This window comes from Neolamprologus brichardi, chromosome 23 (assembly GCF_056152115.1).
Source record: "Neolamprologus brichardi isolate AB-2024 chromosome 23, ASM5615211v1, whole genome shotgun sequence".
Classification (NCBI taxonomy): Eukaryota; Metazoa; Chordata; class Actinopteri; order Cichliformes; family Cichlidae; genus Neolamprologus; species Neolamprologus brichardi.
Window position 1 is genome coordinate 41,792,953 of NC_142125.1, and position 24,059 is coordinate 41,817,011.

The window sequence follows — 24,059 nt, forward strand, 5'->3', positions numbered from 1 at the left end:
TCCTAGTAATTAATTACATCTAGAACCTTGTCACTCAGTTACTAAGTTACTTTTTTGAAGAAGATCAGATCACCTCCTCCCATCATTTTTTACCACCTCAGTCACACTGGACTGAAACAAGAGTGAAACTAGGAAGAATCAGAGTTTGTCCAGTGACTGCACTGATTTTCTTCATATTCACAAACTGATTCTAAGTAGTTGCATCAGCCAGCTAATCACCCGGACACTGAGCGTCCAACACGCTCCCTGAAGGGAAACGATTACATCCTCCAAACAATCACAATCTGTCTCTGAATGACTGGAATTATTCTCTGATTTGTGAATAACTGGAATTTATCAATGCAGACACGTTGCCAACATGATGAAGTCAGTCTGAGTCGCATCTCTTTGGCTAACTTAACTCAAGTGGTTGCCGACTATTCTGGTTATATTCCCATATAACAGCAGGGTTGCTGAGCACCTCTGTCACTCTGCACTTATGTTCCCAGTTCTCTTTTGTGGAGGAATTTTCCAGGAATTCCTGGGACCAGCTTTCCATGAGAGACCCGATCAGGAGCGACTGTCCTGGACACTCCCAGCATCACAGGGACTCACAAACCCGTCTACCACAGTGAGAAGACTGATGGTCACAGGCCCACATGGAGCTTTAGATCACACGTGTGCACTTCCTGTGGTCACTGCTGTAACTCTAGACTCACCGAGGGGCCAGTGGTTGGTGAGGCAGCAGCAGCTGAAGTCATGTGACTAATGGCTCTCAGGTTCTGTCCTCCTATTGGCCGGTGTCCTTCACCTGTCACACCTGGTCAAGAAAGAGTGAGAATGTTCAGAGCTTTAATGGAAAAGAATATTATTACATATAAAAGGCCTCTAACAAGTATTGTAGTGTTCATCAGGATGAAGTCCATCATGAACACTTCAGAGTGGTTCAGACAGTCGGTGGTTTCATCCACAGAGCCTCCAGTCTGCATATCAAAGTATCCTGAGGAATGACAGTGAACCCCGAGTTCCCCTCATTACATTCATGTGTGTGACTGTGAGGAAAAGCTGATTGTATGAACGTGTGTGAGCGAGTGAATGAGGCTTGTATCAGAGTGGAGATAATGTCAGCGGCACAAGCTGGACGCTGCAGGTGTCACATGTGAATCTGTGCATCAGTGTCTGCACCTTTGTGGAGGTGAAGCTCAGGAGGTTTGGATTTGTTCAAAGCTCTGTCTGCTCCATCTTTCTTTCCCTCAGGCCTCTCCAGATCAGGAAGGAGGTCCTGTTCTCCTTCTCCCTCCTGGATTTCTGGATCCAGGGAAGGATCAAAGTCTCTCAGCCCAGCATCAGAGCTTCTGGCTGGGGGAGGACTGGAAGTTTCAGCTGGAGGCTGAGAGCCTGGATCTGCCATCTGAGTCACAATTCAAATATTCTCAGTAATCTCAAAAAGCAACAGAAAGGTGCCATTTTCATGACCAGTGGCTTATCCAGCAGTTTGATTCATGTCAGCAGCATTTAGTTTGTAACTGCTGACTCACCTCTGGCTGTATCCTGCTCTCAGGGTCACAGTGGACACTGTACCTTTGACCAAAGCTGCAAAGACAGTCAGCAGGGGTCTGGATGCATTCAGCACCACGTCCTTGTTGGGCAGACACCTTCAGTGACAGGACAGTTTATTATGCTGCTAACGTTAATAAGTCTGTTCACCTGTAGAGCTCATTTAAACACATCAGCTGTAGAACATCATGTGTCATGGCGTGTCCAAATTCACAGGCTGCATCCTCCTGAGGACCCGGCCTTCAAGGTCTACGTGGGCCGGGTCCTCCAAAGGTCGGGTAGGCGGGAAGTGAGCGGCTGTGACGGTCTGGCCTTCAGATCCGCGTCACCGCTGTCTCGGTGGAGTTTAATAAACTCAGCCGTCTGCTCCTTGCTATCTAAAATATAACAGGACACTGGAGGAAACTCTCGACCGTCTCACACTTCTGTTTAATCAGTTTTCTGTTTGACGTTTATTCAGCTGTGTGAAAACTGTAACTTCAGCCAAACCAAACAAACAACACTGAAAAAAGCCAAACGATAACATTTTCACGTTATCTAAGTGACTTATATATCATGTTTAAACCTGAATAGCCAAAGGCCGTGGGGGTCCAAAAACGATGTGCCGGGAGTCCGCTGTTCTCGCCGGCTCTAATGACCCTCGACCTCCCGGTCAGCTATCAAGATGGTGGGTAACAGACGTCTCCAAAAACGTCAGAGCACTTTTGCAAATATGTGATATCTTGACAAACCGAGCAGATATTCGAAGTTTACACTCCTACATTCTCAAACAGGAGCCCCAGCAGAGATGGATGGCTGGCGCGGCTCTCCGGAGCCCCCAGTCAGAGCAGATGCAGGGCCAGCAGGTGTGGAGACCCCTGGCTGAGGCAGCTGAAGCTGTGGGTGGCAGTCAGCCAGCTCAGGATGCCTTTTGGGCTGCAGCAGCATAAAATCCTCAGCAGGCTGGGTAAGCTTGCGTGAGCTCTCTGTGGAGGCTGTTGCAGCTGAGATGGCTCACCCGAGCGGTGCAAACTTAGTTACCTTCAAGGCTCCAGAGTCAGCTGAGGTCAGCAGCTCAGCCTCTGGGGAGGCCCTGGGGAGGTTACAATCCCTGGAACAGCCAGGTCTCTACAACCAGAAACAGTCTTTGCATGTGCAGCTTCAGAACCAGACTTGAAGTTCCAGTTAGTGTCCGATGTCCCAGAAACATTCAGGAGCTCACTGAGCAATCTCTTGAGGCCAACACTCAGAAAATCAAACAGTCTTTGGCTGAGCCTTTGTGGGAACATTTATCGTCTGTGCTGGAAAGGTGGAAACATCTGGGAGATGCAGCCTTAACACACTGGGTTTCACAAGTCCTTGGAGGCAGCTCACTAAACTCAGGGATGCAGACAAAATCAGCACTTGCAGGAACACAATGTGCCCTCTCACAATGAGCTTGGAAGCAGAAACTGAGTTTTCCTCACTGACTGTTTTAGACAGTATTGTGGGAGCAACACAAAAAGCAGCTTCAGCTGGAAACACACAGTTTAGTGTCTTTGCTGCTCGCTTTAAGTCACAATAAACAGAAAACTCATTGTGTCTCATGTCAGAATCAAATCACTCATATACAGGAAAGGAAGAGGCGGAGCTTATTTCCTGCAGGGAGAGGTTAGCAGTCTGTGTCGTTCTCATTTCTGACTCCTAAAGAGCTGAAAAACACAGGCTGTTATTGGCTGGCTGACACTGGGATTAATGTCCTTGAAGCCAGCAGTCTTTAATGTCCAGGTTCAGAACGGGCAGGTGAAAAACAGTCCTTTATGTTCTCTGATGTTCAATAAACTGTCCTGATTACTGAGGGAGCAGAGAAAGTGTCTCCATCACTCACCACAGCTGGATGCTCTGAAATCCTGGAATCCAGCTGTGGAGAGGAGCGCCGGCGGCGTGGACGCAGTTTAGTAATCAGGGAACGGGAGACAGGAGGGAAACACAGCTGGGACCAATTACACACACGAGACAGGAAACACTGACACAGGACTGTCAAAGTAAAACAGGAAATATAACACAGAGTCCAAAGTAAGGAGACGTGGGACACAGTGAAGACACAGAAACAGAAACCAGAACTATAATCACAAAACAAACTCAGAAACATAAAGAGTGAATCAGCTGATTCAGTGTTTGTGACAAAAACATTGGATCCTGGTTAATAAGTTTGATTTGTTTGTTTCTGTATTATTTTGTGTATCGTTCTTATGAGCTGTTGTTTTTTCAGTGAAATATTATTTCATTGTTTTAAGCTTTTTGTTGACTTTGAAGTGCTTAAGTTGATATTTTTGAACATTTAATTTGTTCGATTATTGTAGAGTCGATAAAACTGTCAAACGCACAGCTGCTTCCAGCATGGCCGGAGGAGAGGTGGCCGAGCAGATGCACAACACACACAGCTCACAGGTTTGCATTTCTATATATTGCAGATGTTGCAGAAATTGACAGTAAAGAACTCAGAGATCCAGCGCTGTCTCCTGCCCCTTATTTATACACCACAACACAACGACAGGCGTAACTCACACAAACGGGTAACATGAGGCTCAGATGCTTTGGACATGTTCACATATACTGGACACAGAATGATGAAGATGGAGCTGCAGGAAGGAGGAAAAGAGGAAAAACACAGAAAAGATTCACAGATGTGGTGAAAAAGGACACGACAGGTTCTGTTTGTTCGTTTGGTTTTTCTTTATTTGGTAAAGATTCAGAAATAAAGAGAAGATCACATGTTTGAATATTATATTAATGTTCTGTAATTACAACAAGTTGTAAAATCTTTCCAGAGTGAGACAGAGACTGTGCAGAGACTGTAGAAGGACAGAGCAGCAGCAGAGCAGTCCAGATACACTGATGATCCTCTGTCAGATCCAGAGGGACACACAGGGGTGATGCTGGACTCTACATTGTGTCTGACAGTGGAGCTGTTCTCAGAGCAGTTCACTCTGCAGCACTGACAGTCATCTGCACTTCATTCCTCTGTCAGTCACTGCTGGATGAAGCTCTCCTCTCCACCTCCCAGTAACATGGCCCAGTCAGAGCGTCTCTACACACAAGCTGCTGCTGCTTCAACCTCTCTGGATCATCAGGACACAGCTGCTCCTCTCTCAGCACACACACCGTCCTGTTTACCATCATCAGCTCCACCTGCAGAGAGAAGGAGGAAGAGCAGAGGAGATAAACGAGTGTTTCCAGAGACTCTTCATCAGCTGTCAGTCAGTGATGCAGCACATCCAGTATAAAGAGCAGCAGGGACTTCAGTGCTGGGACTGTACTAGGACTCATTGTTGCTTCACTTTTTCTAATCTTTGGATTTTTATTGAAGTTGCTGAAAATGTTTTTCCCTCCTAGTTTGAGTTTGGACTTTCATTCATTAGAAGAACCTTGGTGTGTCCACTCTGAGCTCTGTAGGAACCCCAACAACAAGCCCAACAATCCAGATGGACGGTTCCAGCTGTTAACTGGAGGAATTCCATCCAAACATCTGCTCTCACTAAATTCTTCCTCACCTACAGACTGTGTTCTTCACTGCTTTAAACTTGGAAATGAATGCAGTCATTGGTCTGTGTGCTGCTTTGTTCAGAGAGCTGATTGGCTGTTGACGGTGTTTGATCAGAGCGTGTCAGCCGTTACTATGGTGACCATAAAGGTGAGAAACAGGAAGTGTTTGTGTCCAATCCTGAAGCCTGTCACCGTTCTCCTCTCACAGCTTCACTGAGAAGCCGCAGCTTTACAGGAAACACTGGATCTTTGTTTCATACTGACTGTGTTTAGTACAATACTGCTGACAGCACCACCCACTCACTCCATCACTCTACTGACCTCAGAGTCTCCAGTCTGTAGTCTGGACTCTTCTTAAGATCAGACAGCTGCTTCACATCTGGATCCTTCAGGTAGTTTGCTCTCAGCTCCAGCAATCTCAGATGGGGAGGGTTGGACTTCAGTGCTGCTGCCAGATAATCACAGCTGATCTTTGACAAACCACAGTCCTCCAATCTGTATAAAGAATGAAAGATGTAAGTTTATTAGACAAAGTGCTTGAAATCATTCAGTGTTTCATCATCTGTTCAGAGCTGAAGAAGGTTCAGAATGTAGAAGTTTAGAAAATGGAAACTCCAAACAGCTGAAGCCAACAGGAAGCAGCTTCAAACAGGAAACTGTGCAGAGTTTCAGACTATATGTCCTGATGCAGCCAGTTGGATTTTGGAGATTTGAATCTCTGTTCTGTGACTAAGTCCTTGAATCATTTCTTCCAGTTGGTCCAACAAGACAGACTAAGTACTGGACATGTGTTGTGGCTCCATTAGGGGAGCTTCTAAATGTGATGTGATGGCCCCTCTGGGTCTGTCAGGTCACAGCACTGAAGAGAGCTCAAACTGGGCACACAGTTGTTCCAGTCTGGACCAAAGACTCTATACTGGGACTGAGGGACTGCTTTGACTGCACCCACTGGGACTTTTTAAAGGCTCATGTTCTCACTTAGATCATCGATTTCTACTGACATTTCTTTCTGGGAAAAATGGGGATTACTTTGGAAACGGGAAGTATTTTCCCCCAATAAGCAGCCCTGGATTAGTAAATCACTCCAACATGTTCTCAGGCAGAAGAAGCTGTCTTGTTATGAGGGAGAGAAGAAAAAGATTGAGGCACAGAAACTTGTTGAAAGAGAGATAAAGCAGCTAAAATCAGGTGTAAAAGTAAAGCAGAGGATGAGCTGAATCAAGGACACTCAAGGCTGGCTTGGAAAGGAATGAAGTCCATGGTGGGGATGCAGAACAAGGAGCAAAGATGAATGTGATGCTGAATCAGCAGAAGACTTGGACTCATTTGATTCCAGCTTTGATATCATTGATTTCAATGAAGAGCTTTGTGATTGTAGCAAAGGGCTGGTAGCTCTGAGAGTCCCACTGATGAGGTGTTTGTGTGGAAATCTCTTAGTGGGACCAAAGAGAGAAAAAGCCCTGGTCCTGATGCTGTGGGAGGGAAATGATTGAAGTGTGCTGTGAGGAACTGACTGGGAGATTTTCACACATTTTCCAGTCCTCCTTGGAACAACAGGAAGTTCCCAGCATGTGGAAACAAAGGTTAAGTGTCCTATGGCACTCAGTGATGATGGTGCTGTGGCCCCACCACCTCCACCTCTTTGTAAAGGAACTAACTGTAATCTGAAGCTTCAAATGGAACTAAGACTTCCTCCACTAGGTGGCAGTGTCTGATGAGAAAGTGTTAGTGGAGCTGGCCTGGAGTCAGAAACAGGAAGATGCAGGATTTGGGCTGAAATGGGGAAAAGTGGTTCGCACTAGTGCCTTAAAGCAAGGAGGTTGTAGGTTGAAGCTTGTTGGTCAGCTGGGCCTTTCTGTGGAGGTTGGATGTTCTCCCACAGTCCAATGAAATGCTGCTTAGGTTCATTGGTGCTTCTAAATTGGCTGAAGGTGTGGATGTGAGAGTGCTTCTCTGTCTCTCTCTGTTGGCCCTGTGATGGACTGCTCACCTGTGCAGGTGGACCACGCCTCTTGCCCTATGACAGCTAGGGCACAGGCTGCAGCCCTGTGAGCCTAAGCTGAATAAACAGTTAGCAAAAATGATCCATAGATGGCCTGAAATTCCCCAGTTAGCAGTTTGGTAGATAGCTACGACATGCTAATCCCATCCAGCAGCTGTATTCTACCTGTAAGCTGATCCCTGCTGAGCCAAAGCACTTTTTCATATACAAATTACAACCTTTAATAGAAACCTATTGGTCAGCATCTTATTAGCCTGCTGTTAGCTTCATTCCACAGAAAACTGAGAGAAACTAACAGAGTTGATAAAGAATAAAGAGAAATGTGCTGATTTAAAGCCTTTGAAGTGCTTCAGATGATCTCTGTCAACTTCTGTCCACTCATTCATTCATGTAAGCTTTCTAATGCAGCTTTGATCTTCACAGTCTGCTTTATGAAACTCATTCTAACCCTGAATGTCAGAGTGTTCCTCCTTCTCTTTCCCATCATTCATGCTGGCAGTGGAGGAGATTTGGATGTTGGACTGTGTTTTGGATGATGTGTGTATGTTTGTGATGGACTGCTGTCTGTAAAGCAAACGCACATTTTGCTTTGGATTTCAGTGTCAGACAGACTTTAAGGTGGAAGGAAGAGTTTGAGAGTTTCACAGTGAATTTTCCAGTGGAGGATTTTTCTTCTTCTTTGAAGGTTTGAAATGTGAACATTGTTCTGCTACAGTCAATGGACTAAACCAGAGAAGAAGAAAACATACTTTACCATGAAGATCCTCAGTGTGGATCAGTATAATATCAGCCTGATGTCTGCAGTTTAGTGTCAGCACAACTTTCACATCATATTCATCTCAGCACAACTAAAACATGCTGACTGACCTCAGAGTTTCAAGTTTACATCCTGGACTCTCCAGGAAACCACACAGATGCTTCACTCCTGAATCCTGCAGCTTGTTGTTGTCTCTCAGGTCCAGCTCTCTCAGATGGGAGGGGTTGGACTTCAGTGCTGCTGCCAGATAATCACAGCTGATCTCTGACAAACCACAGTCCTTCAATCTGTATAAAGAATGAAAGATGTGAGTTTATTAGACAAAGTGCTTGAAATCATTCAGTGTTTCATCATCTGTTCAGAGCTGAAGAAGGTTCAGAATGTAGAGGTTTAGAAAATGGAAACTCCAAACAGCTGAAGCCAACAGGAAGCAGCTTCAAACAAACACAACAAGAGAAAAAACTCTGAATGTTTCACATTAAAGTCGTACATTTCTCATAAAAACAGGACAAAGACTTGAAAAAGTCGTGTTTTTCCTTCCAGGAACCACATGGCTTCACTTTTAAAGGTGAAGTGTGAAAGAAATGGACATATTTGAAGTCCAACACCTTTTTCCAGTCACATTATTAAAGCAGACAAACTACAAGCTCATTTTCATTCCAACAAGTCATCTTCTGACCTGGACTAACAACACTGGTCTCTATGTGCAGCTGGATGTGAGACCAGTGCTCAGGGAGCATCTACAAAGTGCAACACTGAAAGAACATCACACACTCATTTGCTTCCAGCACTTTCACACAAACATCTACTGTCATTATGGTCACCAAACTCTGTGGATCCTTTATTGCAAATTCAAATGGGATCAAATGGTCAGACAAAAGAGGGTTATGAGGAAATATGATGAAATGTTGTGTATTAGCAGCAAGTTATTGAATCATTTTCCTCAGAAACCAAACAAAATGATTGACAAACATGTTTTTACAAACTCAGTGTTGGACTTGGATCAGCAGGATAAGCTGATGTTTAAAGGCATTTGAGTCTCGCTGTATGAGAGTCCAGTTATTACTCAATATTTATGGATGATGTTCTTTCAGTGTTGCGCTTTGTAGACGCTCCCCGAGCGTCTCAGCAAGCTGCACATGGACCAGCTGACATTACCCAGCATTAGAGGCGGCTGTATAAAAATTAATGTTCCCATTTAAATGGTTTTAATTTGAATAAAACGATGTTGATTCATTCAATCCTGAATCGATGTTTAATATAAATGTATTTTGCCAAATCTCAGGTTAAAGCTCACAAACTATTTCAACAAGAAGCAAACAGCAAAAACAGTAAATGAGAGTAGCTAAACACACAAAGATGGAAACAGCCAGAGCGTGGATCGTTCACTCGACGGCACGTACACGGACACGCTGTCGGGGCTGAAAGTGGACAGCTCACAGATCCTGAAGCTGCAGGTTTCATCTGTCTCCAACCAAAACTGAGTGAACCAGCAGCAAAAGAAGATCCAAACTCTGCTTCACGTTTGATAAATATGCTCATGAATTGTCTCTGACTTTGGCTGTTCCTGCATGCACAGCTCTCTCTCTCTCTCAGTGTACTCCAAGAACAGCTTCAAACATCTGTTTATGCATCATTCAATGTTTATTAGCCACCAGTCTGCTGTTGTGTTCAGTGCTGTCGGCCTCTGACAGTAAAGCCTCATTTCTGCTGTTCCATGGAAACTTTTTAAAATGATGAAAGATTATAAACTCTCAGCTGTGTCTGTAATCAAACCTATGTAACTTTGCTTCACTTCAGCAGCATCAGCTCATGTTCACATGTTGATTCATGGTTTGCTTCAGTTTTTGATCGACTGCAGAATATTTTGAAGGTTATCTGCTATAAAAAGCCAGAAGAGGAAAATCTGCTTCATGTGTTTCTGTTTGATCCTCAGTGACTTTGACACAAAGGCCTCTGCTGTGATGATCACACCTCTGATCAAGTCTCACAGTGTCACAACTGATAAATGATCAGAGTTAGAATATTTCTGACTGTCTGCTGTGTGCTGTGACCTTTGACCTGCTAAAGACAGTCAGCTGTGGATTATTCATTGTTGTGTCTGATACTTAGAACTGTGAGGAAGAACGCTACACAGTTAATCAGGGTCCCCTCTCTCTGAATTAGGAAAGGTGGGCAGGCCGCGTGTGGGCCGCGAGCCATACGTTGAGTATCACTGTTTGAAATGTGAACATTGTTCTGCTGCAGTCAATGGACTAAACCAGAGAAGAAGAAAACAGACTTTACCATGAAGATCCTCAGTGTGGATCAGTATAATATCAGCCTGATGTCTGCAGTTTAGTGTCAGCACAACTTTCACATCATATCCATCTCAGCACAACTAAAACATGCTGACTGACCTCAGAGTTTCAAGTTTACATCCTGGACTCTCCAGGAAACCACACAGCTGCTTCACTCCTGAATCCTGCAGCTTGTTGTTGTAGCTCAGGTCCAGCTCTCTCAGATGGGAGGGGTTGGACTTCAGCGCTGCTGCCAGATAATCACAGCTGATCTCTGACAAATCACAGTCCTTCAATCTGTATAAAGAATGAAAGATGTAGGTTTATTAGACAAAGTGCTTGAAATCATTCAGTGTTTCATCATCTGTACAGAGCTGCAGAAGGTTCAGAATGTAGAAGTTTAGAAAATGGAAACTCCAAGCAGCTGAAGCCAACAGGAAGCAGCTTCAAACAAACACAACAAGAGAAAAAACTCTGAATGTTTCACATTAAAGTCGTACATTTCTCATAAAAACAGGAAAAAGACTTGAAAAAGTCGTGTTTATCCTTCCAGGAACCACATGGCTTCACTTTTAAAGGTGAAGTGTGAAAGAAATGGACATATTTGAAGTCCAACACCTTTTTCCAGTCACATTATTAAAGCAAAAAAACTACAAGCTCATTTTCATTCCAACAAGTCATCTTCTGACCTGGACTAACAACACTGGTCTCTATGTGCAGCTGGCTGTGAGACCAGTGCTCAGGGAGCGTCTACAAAGTGCAACACTGAAAGAACATCACACACTAATTTGCTTCCAGCACTTTCACACAAACATCTACTGTCATCATTCATGTTCCTGCTCCTCTGGATTCATATGGAGCCTCTGCTCATGCCATTGCCATGGTGAATCGTAGTATGTGGCTCCATAACTCAGACTGAGCATGCTCAGAGCTGATTGGCCTGACTCTGATCAGCTGATCTGCAACAGGAAACTCGACTATATGTACATTATTACATCTACACCTGAATCACAACACTCACACAAATATATCAACTGTGTTTAATATTTTGGTACGTAGATCATATATGTGCTTCAGCTCTTCTTACATTTTACCACCAACACTTTTCAAAAGGAGCAGCTTTTACTTTGAAGGCCAGCTGTCTCTGCTTCCTGTTTTCATTGTTGGATAATGGAACAAGTCGATGCTTCAGTGCGTTGAATTGTGTTACACAAAAATAAGCAAAGTTTTCACGTTGTTCAGGCAGAATCGAGCGTTGAAGAATGAATTCACACGTCAATAAACATGTTCATCAGCACAAGCAGGACAATGAAAGCAGGAAATACCCCAAACAGCCATTTCTCATTCTACAACTTCAACAACTGCACATGAATTATACTTCATACACAGACCCACAGTCTCTGATTGCTCTGAAATCTCACTGACAGCCAATAGAAATAAAGAAAAGTCCAGACTGACAGTCTCTGTGGGGTTAGGCAGTGAACTGCTCACGCTGCGTTCAAGTGCATCACAAACTTTTGGAATTGGATCCAACTTTGTGAAGCAGATTTCTTCTCAGCTGCTGTTTTGAACATTTGCTCATGAACTGTATTAAACTCTGTAAATGAACTGAGAACTATTTCTACATTTGAAACTATGGATTCATTTTCCCGTTCACTTCTGTACGTTAGTGTATAAATGAATGTTAGGATGGGCTCCATGGAAACACTTGAACTGGTGTCAGCTGCCTTCTTTCTGTAGTCATTCCAACAGAGTCCTTTCTCTTCTCCAGCTTCTGTTTGAAATCCTCTCACAGAGCCTGAATCCTGCTTTGCTGTCATGTTTGGGCCTGTGTTCATCTGCTCTGTGTTCCTCTGCTTTAACACACACCTCACCACAGCAGCTGTGTGGGTCGTCTCTGTAGCAGCCAGATCAGCTTCTGACACATGAACATCATCACAGCTCCTAACTTCACCTTTATTAGCTTTGACATTCATGTCTTTCTTTTCTCTCTCTCTGTTTCCACACAAGCTCAAAGGCTCTGCAGCCTGTTTTTATCTGCTACCATCAGATCTCCAACAGCCTCATTCACATCCCTCACACACTCTACAGCCTCATCAGTACTGACTTCATCTTCACTGACTGATGGAGCACAACATGAACCTGTGGAGGCTGAAAAGCTGTCCTGTCAAACATCTCCAAGTCACCACTCCACTTCTGTCAGCCTGCAATGAACCCTGCTCAAGTCTGTCACTTCTATTTGCAGCCAAGAGGAAAAACTGTTGTTCAGTCGATTGGAAAGACACAACATTTCTGAAAGCACTCAACTTCTTCACATTTGTCTTCAGACACATCCTGAACATTTACGAACTAAAGAAAGTTTCAAATATCAAATATCTGAAATACAGAAAAACAACAACAGCTGCAGTCAGTGAATTCACCTCAGAGTCTCCAGTCGACAGTTTGGACTCTCCAGTCCAGCACACAGAAGCTTCACTGCTGAATCCTGCAGCTTGTTGTTACTCATGTCCAGTTCTGTCAGATGGGAGGGGATGGACTTCAGAGCCGAGGCCACAACTTCACAGTGAGTCCCTGAGAGTCCACACTTAGTCAGTCTGTGATTACAGAAAATATAAAATGTGTTATTATAAAAGCAGAAAGTCTGCATTATAAACACAGACTGAATGTATATGAAGACAAAACAGAGTGAGGTCATAATCTGATGAACATCTGCTCTTCACATCTGTGCTTCAGCTCCTCTTACTGTCTTTGACATGACACAATGATTCAGTCTCTCTCAGACCTTTTAATAAGAATCTTTGTTTGGCTTTAATCTGCAGATGAAGGAGGAAGATGGCGTCACATTTAGGCTTCCATAATGTCCACAGTCTGTCAGTGAGATCTGATCCAGAGTCAGAGTGAAGACACACATTTGGACTGTTTCCTGTCTTGAATCCAGAACATTTTGAATGAGCTCAGCTCAGTGAAGAGTTCCAGCTGGAAAGATGATCTCTGTTTGCTACCTGCTGCTGTCAGGTACGACTGTTCACGTCCACACGCAGGAAAAATCTGCTGACTGTCACCAAACGGAGCAGAAATCTCATCACTGGACAATAATGATGAATGAACTCACAGCTGCTGATATCACATCTGATTTCAGGGGAACTAAACACAGAAATGATTGGCTCATTTTAGCTTTCTGAGCCATTAGTCTGCAGGTTTATCACTAGTTGGCAGAAACAGATTTGTATTAATGTTCAGCGCTTCAGGGTTTATGACTCCAGATCCAGGTGACAGCAAGTCGAAATGATGTTACCTGTCTGTGTCCAGCAGCAGCCTTTGAATATTGTTATAAACTCACATGGATCAGTTTGTCTTTGATTGGTTTGTAAAGTTCAAATTCATTTATTTTCATCAACTCTAAATGAAAAATGTTTTTCTTCTTCTATGTTTATTATTAGAGTAACAAATTGTTATAGTTTCCTGTTGTTGAGAATTTCAGTGTAAAACCACTCGGACCTGTGTATCACTGCACACTGTGAAAGTATTACTGCAGTTTAATCTATAATCCTAATCAGTGTGTTTACTGGACTGTAGTCAGACCTCCATTATACCAAAGGAAACACTGAACGTCTTCAAAGTCACAATAAATTTATAATAAATGCTAATAAATACTGGAGTGTTAGAAAAGATGCTTCCAGCGTGTTTGTCTTTGATAGGGTTTATTCTGTTCGTCTACAGTCTGACCACTTGGGGGCGCTTTTGTCTCTTTTGCTCTGAGCCTTGGGTTTATTCAAACTGATTTTAATCAACTATTTTCTGCAAGTTGAAGCTTCATCTCCATCTCCAGTGGTTGTTGCATATTTTATGACTATATTAGTAACAGTCAGAGAGTTTAGAGTAAATTAGATCTTCACGTTTGATTTTTGACACAACATAAATGGTGAGCCAATGTCAGAGGAAGTGACAGCATCCACCGAGGACCGGGGGGAGTGGGAGGACTGGGGGACCAGGCCAACAAAAAGGTGATCACTGATACAGGTCAGCAAACATTTGGTCATTTGGTGTCTTAGAGCAGACTCCGCCCAGCTTTGTCGTCCATGATTGCTCTTTCAAAGGAATTTAGTTACATATTATTTTACTTAATGATCTACTGACACCACTGACTATGCAGGACAACCCCACGTCTGGAGCCAGTGCACATGTGCAGTTCAATTCCTGGGCAGGTTCTGAAGATGACCGAGCTGTCGAGGACAAAGTTACTAATGTGAAGCTAATGTGGTTAATCAAGATCTTCATAACTATGTGGAGCACAGCGCACACACCCCTACATGTTCTATAAGCCAATAGGAGGACGTCCTGTTTTTGGCACACAAAAGTTTCTCAGGTTTTGATTACAAAACAAGCAACAGGCCAAAATTATTTATAGATTTAGACACAATAATAGATTCCTCCCAAATCTGAGGAACTCTGAAGCTCAGGCATTAATAATTAATAATATTTTTCCAAGCTTATCATTTGGACATATACAAATTACCCTTTTGGGATTATGAGGTCCTCACAAAAATGAATATTTGCTGTCACAGTCTGTAAATTTATCCAAGTCACAGCAAGCATTTTGAAATAAGTCCTAATCAGTCCAAGAAAAACAGTCTTGAAGGGTCTGGATGGACCCGCTGACCACACCGGAACCAGAACCAGCACTGAGGTTTAGTTCTCTTTAAGACAGATTTCAAGATGGGAACCAAATAAAACACATTTTAGTCAAACATGCCACAGAGAGCTCTACAGAAAGATTTATTAGGTTCCTTGATGGAGCCATAACAAACGTCAGCGAGCAACCTCCCAACTGTACATTGATTAAAATGACAAAATAAACTGGGAGCGTCTGGTGTGACATTACTGTGGTCTGAGTGGCGACTTCCACATTCGCCCTCAGTTGAACATACACATCAGTAACAAGGATCTGTGGAAACTCTCTTGGTAAGTAAAAAGGATGCAGGGAGGCGGATCGAAGTTCAACCTCAGCGGTGATTCCCTCACCACCACTTTATCACCAGCTCATTATTTTAAAGACAGAGACCCTCACACTGGGCTTCACTAGTTACTGCTGGGTCTCTGTTATACAGAAGGCCCATACCACATTAAGGAAAAAATAATGTCCATAATTTCAACATTAAAGGTGAAAATGACTTTGAGAATAAAGAAGAAATGTGGAGATTTGCTGTTTCAGGACAAAGTGCCACAGCTGCTGTACTCTCTGAGTCAGTGAAACTTCAGCAGTGGTGTTAGCTAAAGAAGGGAAATGATTCCTGTTACACATCCATGTGTTATATAAATACAGTGTGGTGAAAAGTATAAAGATGCTGAAAGGATGGTGCAGAAAGCTGAAAAACACAAATCTGGAAGATTTGTACAAAATCAAATGTCTTGTAATGGACGGATGCGAGGTTATCGATGGTTCACCTTCGTACAATAAAGAGGATGGATGCTGCAAAACTGGATGATGAAATATTGGTTCAGCACTTTGTTTGAAATCGCTTTATAAATAAAGTTATTATCATTATCATAAGACGGTGGATCACTTTGTTTCACTAACTCATCTAAACAAAGCGTTTTGTAGAGGGGACAGAAAACCTGGCAATTTGTTTTGAGACAACAAATCTCCACATTTCAACTTTTTTCTCCAAATACAATTTTGACTTTAACCTCGACTTTATCTTAAAATGATCGGGAATATTTTTCTTACCGTGGTCCTAAAACTCGGCTTTACTCTGTTTCCATCGGAGCAATAAGGTCGGATTTCTTGTGCTCCACGGTAAACCTGTTCACCGAAGAACTCGGCAAGTAAGGCCGCCGTGAGCTCCACATCTCCAGTTTCGGGTCCCAAAAAAATAAAAGTGACTCTCGACTATATTGGAGAACCTGAAGATCTCCACAAAGCTCTCACTAAGTGGCAAGTCAGCATCCAGGTGAGGAGGATGGCTGTGAAACCAAAACGAGCCAGAATGACTCAACAATCCACGGTCACTTTAAGAAAAACAAACACACAAATCACTCTGGCCCACTCACTGCTGCTACACGTCACTAACCACCAAAGATGATGATGATGATGCTGGCATCAAGTAATCAAAGCTCAGCTTCTCGTCTGGTGATGATTTCTGATCATTTCTATGATGATCGTACCAAATAATGCAGATACGACGTGATCACGCCCAACAGTCTGCCAACGGGCACAGACTGACCTCTTCCTACTGTGAGTCGTCCCTGTCAGAGCCTCGTCCTTGTGACTTGGTGATGCTGTGGTGTGTTCGTGACCTCACACGCTGTTTGTGTGACTTTTGTTATAAAGGGGCGGAGTCACGAGTGGTGACGGTTTAAAAATAATGACCTGCAGTGACCTTTGACTCTAATTTTGGATGTATGCTGGCACACTGCTGTCCATCTCAGCTCTTTAGTACAGAGGGGAAAAAAACTAAAGAACTGGAGCACATATGCTCATGGTGATGATGTCACAGATAATGTGATTGTTCACACGTTCAATAATTAGTTGGAAAAATTAAGAAAGTGCAATCAGAGCCCAGATAAAGACAATGACATCACACAGAAAGAGCAGTGATCAGAAGCACAAACAGAGGCTGCTTTGGACCATCTTCACTGTTTCACACTTTCACTTTACTACAAACACTTTGTAAAGTCTCACTTCAGTCTTCTCTCCTAAGGAGCAATGCTAACAGACCAACAGCAGCACAGACATGAGCAACAGTCTCATTACTGTCTGCTGCACCGTGTTAACACGACCGAGCGGAAACAGCACACAGATAAAACATGTCAGACTGCAAACTCAGCGTTAGACTAAAAACCGACGACGTGGTGAAAAACTCACAGTTACACACCCACATACATGTGAAGGTGCACTCTCCTACCAAGGTCTCTGCCAGAATAATACAAATGTAGTGTTCTGATAAAAAACAAAACATTTTTAAAAGCATGAAAACAACTCTTCACTGTGAACACAAAATAAATCAGAATTTATTACTGTGTGACTGAGTAACTAAACTATCACTAATTGATAATATTAATAATAACATCTGGACTCACCGAGCCTTTCTGAAGTTCCTCACAGCTGCAATCAGTCGACGTTGTCCCTCTGCTGTTGTGTTGTACTTCTGCAGGTCCAACTCATCCAGAACCTCCTCTGACATCTGCAGCATGAAGGCCAGAGCTGAGCACTGGATCTCAGAGAGTTCCTTCTCTGATTTGTTCTCTGACTTCAGGAACTCTTGGATCTCCTGATGTACTGAGAGGTCGTTCATCTCCATCAGACAGTGGAAGATGTTGATGATTCTGTCAGGAGAGGATTTTGTCTTCCTTTCTTTCAGATTCTTGATGACTCTCTGGATGGTTTCTGGACTGTTCTCTGTCTGACCCAGCAGACCTCCTAAGAGTCTCTGGTTGGACTCCAGACAGAGGCCATGAAGGAAGCGGACAAACAGGTCCAGACGACCATTTTTACTCTGGAGGGATTTTATTAGTGTTTCCATCAAAAAATCATCCAGAGATGACTCGTTGTATTTTTTTCCCAGGAAGTCCTTCAGCACCTCTGACTTCCTGTTGGTGAAACAGTGGAACATGTAGACAGCAGCCAGAAACTCCTGGATGCTCAGATGAACAAAGCAGTAGACTGGTTTCTGGAAGATCACACACTCTCTTTTGAAGATCTCTGTACAAACTCCTGAGTACACTGAGGCCTCTGTCACATCCAGACCACACTGCTCCAGGTCTTCTTGGTAGAACATGATGTTTCCTTTCTCCAGATGTTCAAACGCCAGCCTCCCCAGCTTCAGAAGAACTTCCCTGTCAGCCTCCGTCAGCTCCTGTGGACTCGTCTCATGTCCCTCGTGGTACTTGTTCTTCTTCCTCTTTGTCTGAACCAGCAGGAAGTGTGAGTACATGTCAGTCAGGGTCTTGGGCAGCTCTCCTCTCTGCTCTGTAGTCAACATGTGCTCCAGAACTGTAGCAGTGATCCAGCAGAAGACTGGGATTCTACACATGATGTGGAGGCTCCTGGATGTCTTCATGTGGGAGATGATTCTGCGGGACAGCTCTTCATCACTGAATCTCCTCCTGAAGTACTCCTCCTTCTGAGCGTCAGTGAAGCCTCGTACTTCCGTTAGCCTGTCAACACATGTAGGAGGGATCTGATTGGCCGCTGCAGGTCGGGAAGTTATCCAGACGAGAGCCGAGGGAAGCAGATTCCCCTGGATAAGGTTTGTCAGCAGCTGGCTGACTGATGACTTCTGTGTGACATCAGACAGCAGCTTCCTGTTGGTGAAATCCAATGAAAGTCTGCTTTCATCCAGGCCGTCAAAGATGAACAAAAGCTGAGAGACAGCCAGCTTCTCTGCTGTGACCTTCTGTAATGTTGGATGGAAAACATGGAGCAGCTCCAGAAGACTGTACTGCTCATCTCTGATCAGGTTCAGCTCCCTGAATGAAAGCAGAACCACCACACTGACATGTTGGTTCTCCAAGCCCTCTGCCCAGTCCAGAGTGAACTTCTGCACTGAGAAGGTTTTTCCAACACCAGCCACGCCGTTGGTCAGAACCACTCTGATGGGTCTCTGTTGGTCAGATAAGGCTTTAAAGATGTCCTGGCACCTGATTGGAGCGTCATGGAGGGCGTCCATCTTGGAAGCTGTCTCCAGCTGCCTCACCTCATGTTGGGTATGAACCTCTTCACTCTGTCCCTCTGTGATGTAGAGCTCAGTGTAGATCCTGTTGAGGAGGGTTCTACTTCCTGTTTCATCACTTCCTTCAGTCACACGTTCACATCTCCTCCTCAGACTGATCTTATGTTCATCTAAAACCTCCTGCAGACCAACATCTGCTGAAAGAAAGAAAAACAGAAAGAAAACTCTTCAATGTCTGAACAACAACAAGAAGTCCAGTTTTCAGAAATGAGTCCATCAGCAGACAGATGTTCAGTCTTACTTTGTACACAGCTGCTCTGACTGGCTGTCTGCAGTCCAGCTCTGGTTCTGGATCTTTCTCCACACTGGGGACAGGACGAGTCTCCTGATGAAGCAGACTGGTCCCAGTACGAGGAGATGCACTGTCTGCAGAACCAGTGTCCACAGCTGGTAGAGACTGGATCCTTCAGGACGTCCTGACACAAAGCACAGCAGGACAGCTGCTCCTCCTCACAGACACCACTCCTCTTCCTCCCTCTGTGAACACATTTCTTTATCACTAAAATCCTTGACTGTCAGTGACAAACATCCAGATTTGATGACACTGTGCAGAAGCTCTGATGGTCACAGAGAAAAGTCAAAGTGGAGAAACTTGTGTTTGAGTTCAGAATCCAAGTTTCCTTTGCTGTTCCTGCCTGTCTTATTAAACACAGAGTGATCAGCCTACAAACTCCACAGTAAAAGCCTTCATCACAGAGCTGATTATGTCCTTCACTGGATGTACTGGAAGTTTGGGATCCATCACTTTGAACTGACCTTTGACCTCCTCTAAAAACTGTGGTGGAGCAGCGGTGTCACATTCATAGCTTTCAGCTTTATTTTGAAAGAGTTCAGTCATCAGGAAGTGAACTTCTGGGTTCTGATTTTCTTTCTATTATTTTACAGAAGTGAAGAAGAAGAACTAAAAGCTTTGAAATGATCTGAGTGATATTTTTGAACATTGCCACCAAATTGAGTTCAGCCTCCAGCAGTAACTTTGTTTCATGATGCCTCCCTAATGATGTGATGTTTGATTACAAACCTGTTTATGTGTTAGACATTAATCACATGAACACAGGCAGAAAAAAGAAGCCAATGAAACAAATGACAGAAACGTGTTCATTCACTGCCATAATCCATATTTTATATGTACAGATGTTTGTAAAGAACACGTGTGCAGTGCTTTCTTCTGAGTATCTGCTGTCAGCACACAGTGCAGCAATAACTACAACCACACGTTTCTGTAGATCCTGAACATCAGCCTGGAGGAATCTGACCTCAGGTCTGCACACAGAGGAGCTTCACCTCTGGGATGATGCTGGCTTCAGCTCCTTCTACAATCAGGCAGAAGGTTCTGCAGCATCAGGACACAAACAGAGAGGAGCTTCTATCCTCAGACCATCCAAGTCCTAAATCAGAACGTGCTCCCCTCATAGCATCACCATCAGGGTTTAAACAGGACCTTACATCATGTTCTTGTCTCACTGTCATATTTCAGATCATATCTGATTCATTATGACGTCACATGCTGCTACACTGATCCTGCTGCTTCATTACTGCTGATATTACTCTGCTCACTCTGTTCAGTTACTCTGTTTACATCACTTTGCTCATTTGCTTTGTTCTGCTTGCACTGCTCTGTCAGTACATGCTGTGCTAATGTGGCACAAAGCACTTTAACATTACATCTGCACAATGTTTCATTATTTCATTTAATGATCCACAGGATCTTAGCTCGGACACTCTCCACCTCAGGACCTCCAGGCCATACTCAGCACAGATGTTCCTGTACACTATGCCGGCCACTTGGTTATGGCGTTCCATGTATGCCTTGTCTGCTAGCATCTTACACCCTGCTGTTCTGTGCTGGGTTGTCTCAGGGGCATCTTTACGCAGCCTGCACCTGGGGTCTTGCCTGGTGTGATAGACCCCAGCCTCTATGGATCTTGTGCTCAGAGCTTGTTCCTGTGCTGCCATGATTAGTGCCTCTGTGCTGTCTTTCAGTCCAGCTTTGTCCAGTGGTCATGTGATTGGCTCTGGTTTTACTGGCCTATCAACACAGTTTATAAACTGGTATATGTCACCTTGTTGCTTTGTCTTTAAGTGGTCATGTGATTGTCTTACCACGACTCCTACATCCTCTAATCGCCTGCCCCACCTTATCATTCGCATGATAAGGTGGGGCCAGGTTTCACAATGAACTCACCCGAAACTCTGGCTGATTGGGACCCACACCCAGTTCCACACCTTGGCTCAGGCGATTAGAGGATCATCAGGGGGTCCTTTTGTCCCTCTGTGGGGGGACACTCCCACCAGGTTTATATCTGGGACTCTCCACCATTTGACCTTAGAACTGAAGAAGCCTCTCGGATGAGAGGTGAAACGTCTTCAAGTAACTTAAAGAAGTCCAGACGCTTTTCTTTGCAAGCTCCTTTGACTTCCTACACAGCTCTCTCTCTGTGTGCTTCAAGAACAGTTTTCTATCTCCAATCTCTGTTTTCTGCATTCTTCTTTCGCTTATTACACAGAAGTCATGCACAGTGCTGTCGGACGCTGTTGTGTTTTGTTTTGTTTTTTTCCCGACAGTAAAGCCTCATTTCTGCTGTTTAATATCAACGAAATGTAAACTTTTTAAAATGATGACAGATTACAAACTCTCAGCTGTGTCTGTAATCAAACCTCTGTAACTTTGCTTCACTTCAGCAGCATCAGGTCATGTTCACATGTTGATTCATGGTTTGCTTCAGTTTTTGATCGACTGCAGAATATTTTGAAGGTTATCTGCTATAAAAAGCCAGAACAGGAAAATCTGCTTCATGTGTTTCTGTTTGATCCTCAGTGACTTTGACACAAAGGCCTCCGGTGTAAAGATCACACCTCTGATCAAGTCTCAGTGTCAGCTTTGTTTTTATGGATATAAAAATATGGATAAGTGATCAGAATTGTAATATTTCTGACTGTCTGGGGCCAAATTGAATCGAATTGAATGTATTATAGGAATCAGTGATGATATCCAGCCCTAGGCCTGACAGAGTGGATGTAGCTGTGGATAATAAGAAAAGATGAAAAGAACTATTGATAACTTTTTTGTTAAGTTAAGGCCTGATCTGTCTGAAATTCATAGCCAGCTCTGACACAGAGCCATCAACCTCTGAATACTGAAAAAGCACAGTGTATCCAGAAAACTCTAAATATATGCTGCGATAAAAGCCCAAGTGCCTTTCAGCAGCAGCAAACAGGTCGTCAGAGGAGCCGAAGTGATGATTACATTTAACATTGTCTACAGTACTGCCAAAGAGTGCCAAAGCACTTGAAGCACAAGCACAAGATTGTTAATCATTTACAAATCAATGTTGTCTGTATGGACAGATTTTTTTTTAAGTGAACATGTAAAGCTGCGGTGTTAAGTGATGCAGTTGAAAAATTTGGGTGCACCTAAGAAAAAAGTTAGGTGCACCAGTGCAACCTTGGAAAAGGGTTAGTCTAGAGCCCTGGATCTTCTAAAGTTGAGATACGCCATTTCCTTTATCTGAGCTGAGAACTAAATCAGATAAAAAGTCAGATCAGACAGAAACTGTGTGTAAGGCCCAGGTGGACGATAGATGATAACGAGTAAGACTGGTTTCTGAGTTTCACAGCTGGGGTGGATGAGGCGAAGCATCAGGCTTTCAAATGAATTAAAAGTCTGTCTGGGTCTTTGGTTGATTAATAGGCTGGTGTGAAAAATTGCTGCCACACCGCCCCCTCGGCCTGTGCTTCGAGGTTTCTTGAAGGGGACCAGAAAAAGAGTCCAACAATGTCACACTAAATACAGACACTTTGAAAGAGCACAGTAAATGAGTCAGCAGCAGATCTCTTACATTATCAGCTGAGGTCCATGATGGAGGTTTGGTGTTGGTGCAGGTTCATTACTGAAATGTGGAGGTAGGAACATGGACCCATCACTCCTCATAGACGCACAGCTGGATACTGGAGACTGTGACCTCTGACCTCTGCAAACACAGAAGGGTTTCTCGTCACAATCAATGATAAAATCTGTCATGAGAGAGTCTAATTTAGAGTCCAGATATTAGAATGACCTCATCACTGTCACTTGGTGTTCGCTCGCTCTGTGGTATAGTATCGCTTCCTGTTCCTGCTCAAACACAGTGGTGTTTCTGAGTAGCTTATTTGCTTAGCAGTTTAATTAACAACTTTTAAATACATTCTTTTTTTTCACAGTATAATCTTCACGTGCTTCATCCGAAGCACACTTTCTGTGTACTCACTACCTAATTTATAGCCAAAGTATTCACTCACTGTCTCTGTACTATTTTGCTAGCTTAGCTCGTAGCCGACCCGTTAGCACCATGGCTACTTCACCTGTCCCTTCTGCACTTTCTTGCTCATTGTGTCAGATGTTTAGTTACTCCTCGGCCTCCTTTAGCAGTAATGATATCTGTAACAAATGTAGCATATTTGCAGCTCTGGAGGCCAGGATTACTGAACTGGAGACTCGGCTTTGCACCCTTCTCTCACCCTTAGCTAGCCAGGCCCCTGTAGCTGGTGCAGCCGAAGATAGCGTAGGCCCCGCTAGCTGTTCCCCGGCAAATCCCAAGCAGCTGGGGAAAGACGGCTGGGTAACGGTGAGGAGGAAGCGTAGTCCTAAACAGAAGCCCCAGGTACACCACCAACCCGTTCATGTGTCTAACCGTTTTTCCCCACTCGGTGACACACCCGCTGGGGGTCAAACTCTGGTAATTGGTGATTCTGTTCTCAGACATGTGAAGCTAGAGACACCGGCAACCATAGTCAATTGCCTTCCAGGGGCCAGAGCAGGCGACATTGAAGGAAATTTAAAACTGCTGGCTAAGGGTAAACGTAAATTCAGTAAAATCATAATTCACGTCGGCAGTAATGACACCCGGTTATGCCAATCGGAGGTCACTAAAATCAATATTGAATCGGTGTGTAACTTTGCCAAAACAATGTCGGACTCTGTAGTTTTCTCTGGTCCCCTCCCCAATCAGACCAGGAGTGACATGTTTAGCCGCATGTTCTCCTTAAATTGCTGGCTGTCTGAGTGGTGTCCCAGAAATGATGTGGGCTTCATAGATAATTGGCAAACCTTCTGGAGGAAACCTGGTCTTGTTAGGAGAGATGGCATCCATCCCACTTTGGATGGAGCAGCTCTCATTTCTAGAAATATCGACAAATTTATTAAACCCCTCAAAACATGACTATCCAGAGTTGGGACCAGGAAGCAGAGTTGCAGTCTTACACGCCTCTCT

General features: G+C 43.9%; 1 protein-coding gene across 4 annotated transcripts in view; it reads right to left on the bottom strand.

Annotated features, from left to right (window-relative positions):
• Positions 1-24,059, bottom strand: part of LOC148096496 (NACHT, LRR and PYD domains-containing protein 12-like) — a 63,598-nt gene that overhangs the window by 34,114 nt on the left and 5,425 nt on the right. The window contains exons 1-5 of one of the 4 annotated variants that reach the window (XM_087835655.1): positions 19,052-19,304; positions 17,159-18,947; positions 12,499-12,672; positions 10,199-10,375; positions 7,910-8,086 (exon numbers count right to left, since the gene is read on the bottom strand). In XM_087835655.1, the coding sequence (XP_087691781.1) occupies positions 7,910-8,086; positions 10,199-10,375; positions 12,499-12,672; positions 17,159-18,747 (2,117 nt within the window). In that variant the 5' untranslated portion in view covers positions 18,748-18,947; positions 19,052-19,304. Of the gene's footprint in view, positions 1-7,890; positions 8,087-10,198; positions 10,376-12,498; positions 12,673-17,158; positions 18,948-19,051; positions 19,305-22,649; positions 22,782-24,059 lie in introns of those variants that run through there. The other 3 variants (XM_087835656.1, XM_087835654.1, XM_087835657.1) reach the window with 3 other exon arrangements.